Source organism: Diaphorina citri, unplaced genomic scaffold (genome assembly GCF_000475195.1).
Source record: "Diaphorina citri unplaced genomic scaffold, Diaci psyllid genome assembly version 1.1 scaffold4467, whole genome shotgun sequence".
Taxonomy (NCBI): Eukaryota; Metazoa; Arthropoda; class Insecta; order Hemiptera; family Psyllidae; genus Diaphorina; species Diaphorina citri.
In genome coordinates, this window is record NW_007381866.1 from 5088 (window position 1) to 10621 (window position 5534).

At 41.1% G+C, this 5534-nt stretch overlaps 1 protein-coding gene across 1 annotated transcript; it reads right to left on the bottom strand.

The window, feature by feature from the left end:
- Positions 1 to 1417: 1417 nt before the first annotated feature.
- On the bottom strand, positions 1418 to 5528 carry LOC103521065 (glycine dehydrogenase (decarboxylating), mitochondrial-like). The gene is made up of 8 exons (XM_008486170.2): positions 5471 to 5528; positions 5117 to 5205; positions 4587 to 4788; positions 3998 to 4114; positions 3412 to 3557; positions 2379 to 2505; positions 1650 to 1860; positions 1418 to 1476 (listed from the first exon to the last, which is right to left on the bottom strand). The coding sequence occupies exons 1-8, from the start codon at positions 5495 to 5497 to the stop codon at positions 1418 to 1420; spliced, it is 978 nt and encodes a 325-aa protein (XP_008484392.2). The 5' UTR covers positions 5498 to 5528.
- Positions 5529 to 5534: the final 6 nt, after the last annotated feature.

Genomic DNA, 5534 nt, shown 5'->3' on the forward strand with positions numbered 1-5534 from the left:
GGGTGCGTGAAAACCTGACACAGAAATCAGAATAAAATAAATTAGGGTTCTATCATTAAAGTACCAGGTACAGGCCAAGACATCGTGGGTGCGTGAAAACCTGACACAGAAATCAGAATAAAATAAATTAGGGTTCTATCATTAAAGTACCAGGTACAGGCCAAGACATCGTGGGTGCGTGAAAACCTGACACAGAAATCAGAATAAAATAAATTAGGGTTCTATCATTAAAGTACCAGGTACAGGCCAAGACATCGTGGGTGCGTGAAAACCTGACACAGAAATCAGAATAAAATAAATTAGGGTTCTATCATTAAAGTACCAGGTACAGGCCAAGACATCGTGGGTGCGTGAAAACCTGACACAGAAATCAGAATAAAATAAATTAGGGTTCTATCATTAAAGTACCAGGTACAGGCCAAGACATCGTGGGTGCGTGAAAACCTGACACAGAAATCAGAATAAAATAAATTAGGGTTCTATCATTAAAGTACCAGGTACAGGCCAAGACATCGTGGGTGCGTGAAAACCTGACACAGAAATCAGAATAAAATAAATTAGGGTTCTATCATTAAAGTACCAGGTACAGGCCAAGACATCGTGGGTGCGTGAAAACCTGACACAGAAATCAGAATAAAATAAATTAGGGTTCTATCATTAAAGTACCAGGTACAGGCCAAGACATCGTGGGTGCGTGAAAACCTGACACAGAAATCAGAATAAAATAAATTAGGGTTCTATCATTAAAGTACCAGGTACAGGCCAAGACATCGTGGGTGCGTGAAAACCTGACACAGAAATCAGAATAAAATAAATTAGGGTTCTATCATTAAAGTACCAGGTACAGGCCAAGACATCGTGGGTGCGTGAAAACCTGACACAGAAATCAGAATAAAATAAATTAGGGTTCTATCATTAAAGTACCAGGTACAGGCCAAGACATCGTGGGTGCGTGAAAACCTGACACAGAAATCAGAATAAAATAAATTAGGGTTCTATCATTAAAGTACCAGGTACAGGCCAAGACATCGTGGGTGCGTGAAAACCTGACACAGAAATCAGAATAAAATAAATTAGGGTTCTATCATTAAAGTACCAGGTACAGGCCAAGACATCGTGGGTGCGTGAAAACCTGACACAGAAATCAGAATAAAATAAATTAGGGTTCTATCATTAAAGTACCAGGTACAGGCCAAGACATCGTGGGTGCGTGAAAACCTGACACAGAAATCAGAATAAAATAAATTAGGGTTCTATCATTAAAGTACCAGGTACAGGCCAAGACATCGTGGGTGCGTGAAAACCTGACACAGAAATCAGAATAAAATAAATTAGGGTTCTATCATTAAAGTACCAGGTACAGGCCAAGACATCGTGGGTGCGTGAAAACCTGACACAGAAATCAGAATAAAATAAATTAGGGTTCTATCATTAAAGTACCAGGTACAGGCCAAGACATCGTGGGTGCGTGAAAACCTGAAAACCAAAATCATATGATTTCACCATTGTTTTCATAGTTTTTTCATCATTTTAGAAGAGGATTTCGAGGCTGAGTAGCTTCATCTCCTTGGGCATTACAGGATTAAAGAGTTCAGTTAACGGGACGCTAATTTTGGTTGCAAAAACTCGCTAATAACATTGGAACCTACCATAGTCCATCAATCGCTTGGCAATATCGACAGCTTCGATGTTGGCGGATTTCTTGAAGTCTCTCACATCGATGACAAACTCATGAGCCACCAGACCTGATCTAGAGCTACGGAACAGAGTCTTGTAGTGAGATTCTAGCCTCTTGCTCATATAGTTGGCGTTGAGAATAGCTACCTGGGTGGCTTTCCTGAGTCCCCGACCTCCCATCATCTGAAACAATATTCAATATACTATATTCAGACTGTCAGATAGCTCCCATGGTTTAGTGGTCACTGCGCTTGCCTGGCACGCGGGAGACCCAGGTTCGATTCCCGGCGGGGTCAAAAAATTTGTATCATGCAAATGATTGATTCCGCGACTGGCCGTTGCGGGGCCCACTCAGTCTCGTGAGGAAAATGAGTAGCTATGTATAATTTAAATGCGCATAACGACCGGTGCCAGCACGGTAGGTAAACATTGGGTGTTAGAAACATGGAGATATTTGGAAAATCCTACAATGCTGCAGTGAGCACCAAAGTTGTAACATAATAACACAAAGAAACAGCATTATTATTATTAGCTTGAGCCGTAGCGCTTCTGTCTTGTGAGCGCTAGGTCGCGGGTTCGATTCCCACCCGGGGCAAACGTTATCAATGAGCAAGAGACTATGTGAAAACTAGGGCAGACTTCCTCTATCCTCTAATATCTACAGGTCCAACAGATGGGCGGGATAGAGTAGGGAGACTTACCCTAATATAGGCCCAGGAGATGGGCAGAATAGAGGCTGAACCATAATGGGCAGCACTGACTGCTCCTATACTCGAGTCTATGCTACTCAGTGGATGTACAGGCAAGAAAGGAGCAAGGTGAGATTTCCTGGAATTAGAAGAATACATTAATAGGTATCCCGTTTTTTTTTCCCACTGGTAATGCCTGTGTGATGTGGTGGAAGGAGTGATCCTGGAAGAATTAGGGGTAGACCATCCTAATCAGTGGGTAGAGATGGCACAGGACAGAAACCAATGGAGAGGCGTTAATGTACCACGAAAAAAATTTGACCTCCCTGGGAATCGAATCCGGGATCTCGGGAATGCAAAGCCTAAAGTGATAGATATCCATTCGTCTACTTAGGTTGCTTAAAATTACACTGATGTACTTCTTTTCAAGATGAATCTTCACAAAGTCACGTCAGAATCTATCAGTATGAAAATTAATACAGTAGAACCTCGATTATTTCAACTCTCTATTATTTCAACCCCCAAAATCAGTTCAAAATAGGGTATTTATTATCAATTTTCTTCTTTTGTATCTAAATTTCGCCCCCCTTTTTCATTGTTTTATACGGAATTTCAATTATTTCAACTTTCGATTATGTCAAATTGACCTCCCTGGGAATCGAATCCGGGATTTCGGGAATGCAAAGCCTAAAGTGATAGATATCCACTCGTCTACTTAGGTTGCTTAAAAATAACACTGATGTACTTCTTTTCAATATGAATCTTCACAAAGTCACGTCAGAATCTATCAGTATGTTAAAATTAATACAGTAGAACCTCGATTATTTCAACTCTCTATTATTTCAACCCCAAAATCAGTTCAAAATAGGGTATTTATTAACAATTTTCTTCTTTTGTATCTAAATTTCGCCCCCCTTTTTCATTGTTTTATACGGAATTTCAATTATTTCAACTTTCGATTATGTCAACTACCCTCGGTCCCAATTAGTTGAAATAATCGAGGTTCTACTGTACTTTTAGCCTGTAGGTCTCAATTGACACTTACACGCCAATAGGTCCCATACCCGGACCGCCACCACCATGAGGTATACAGAAGGTCTTGTGCAGGTTAAGATGGGACACGTCAGACCCGTAATCACCTGGCCTGCATAGTCCTACTTGAGCGTTCATGTTAGCCCCGTCCAAATATACCTGGAAACATGGGACAGGAGATTACGTGATCGAAAGAAGTGAAGTGTAAGATTTGAGTTTTTTGACTTGAAGACCCCCCCCCCCCTTTAAGGGGCATTATCGACGAGGTGAATCTATGTTTGTCGAAGCAGTGTGGACACTGTGGATGGTTCAGTCGACATCGATCAACGGCCGTTCGACTATGTGGACACACCTGAACACTACGAACGGTAGCTCGTTCGAAAAACTTTCTGTCGACTTGGGGAATCGAAACCGGGACCTTTTGGATGGTAAACAAGCGCGTTACCATTGGACTATTGGACCAACCAAATTTGTTCAACATATGAAGGGAAATTACCGATTTTGAGCTCCATTGAACCTTTAGGGATCTCATACGGCATAGGGACTTCGTATGTAAGTTTTACAGATCACTGAAGTAATCATTTTCGTTCTGTTCTTACCTGACCTCCATGTTCATGAATTAGTTCACACACGTCCGTAATGTTTTCTTCAAACACGCCAAATGTGGATGGATAAGTTATCATAAGGCACGACAAAGTTTCCTTGTTTTTCTTCACCTGAAATTGGGAAAGGGAGCATAAAATAAAGAAAGTCAGTGAAATATCTCCCTGGATTTTGGACCAACAAGGAACTGACATTTTGTAAAGGGATTTTTGTGCCAAATTGATACAATTTCCATAGTCTGGCTGGGGGACTTCAAACAGGGAGGATACCAGCCTGAAATTTCCCTTGAAGAAAAGAAGAATATTGTTACAATTTCTATACAATTGTAGTCAAAGATCTTAGCACTCTACCTTGAACCTTATGACAAGAGTAGTCCAAAAATCAGGTTACTAACTCCAAGAGCTAAACTTAAACCCAATGTAATACACATTGTGGTCCTGCCCTAACCCTTAATTATTTAACTGTTTAGGATAAAATCCGCTCGGGCGGGAATCGAACCTACGACCTAGCGCTTACACGGAGGCTACTTATTTGAAGATATAATATTTGCTTAAAAAGTTGCATGTGTAGGGACTGGCTACCCACCTTTGTTTCAAGGTCGGAGAAATCTATCGTCCCATCTTTGCGCACACTGACAGGCTCTACACTCATTCCCGCCATCTGCGCAGATGCAGGATTCGTGCCATGCGCAGAAACCGGAATAAGACACACGTTCCTGTGGTGCGCATCTTGCGCCTGATGATAGCATTGGATAGCACGCAACCCGGCATATTCGCCTTGAGCTCCGCTGAAATAGTAAGGCAGGTTTCAATAAAAAATTGTTAATAGAAGTGGAGTCTGTCGACCTCAACTGTAAAACTCACAGGGAAAAAGAAAATTTATTGGGCACCCGAAGGACAAATAAGGCCTCATTTAAACACTGATCAGCAAATTGTGAGCAGTAATTGCAAATTGTAGCAACAAAATGTGCATATGTTGATTTTTTTTAAAATAAATTTTCATTTCCGTAGTTGAAACCGTTTCATAATGATCGCAAAGCGTTTAGAACTTAGAACTAACTGCCCTTGTCCCTTGTTCAATTATGTTTCTAGATGTTTTACTACTATTCTGCTTACCTGTTGGGTTGAAATGAGATCTTGTCATAGCCTGTGATTTCACATAGGTCCGTCTCTAACTCTCCTATGAGTTGTTCGTAGCCTCTAGCCTGATCTTGTGGAATGAAAGGGTGCATGTTTGTCAACTGAGGAAAGCTACAGGGTATCATCTCTGTGGTGGCATTCAGCTTCATAGTGCACGACCCCTGGGTAATGAAAGGTCATTGGACAGTCGGTCCTAATTCGACAGTCTAAATAAAGTACTAATACTAATATACACCTCATTTATACTGTTAGGATCAAACTGAAAAAGTTTCTCCAACCCCGCAGTCTAAAAAGGTGACTTTTTTTGCAATTTTACTCGTAGCCTCTAGCCTGATCTTGTGGAATGAAAGGGTGCATGTTTGTCAACTGAGGAAAGCTACAGGGTATCATCTCT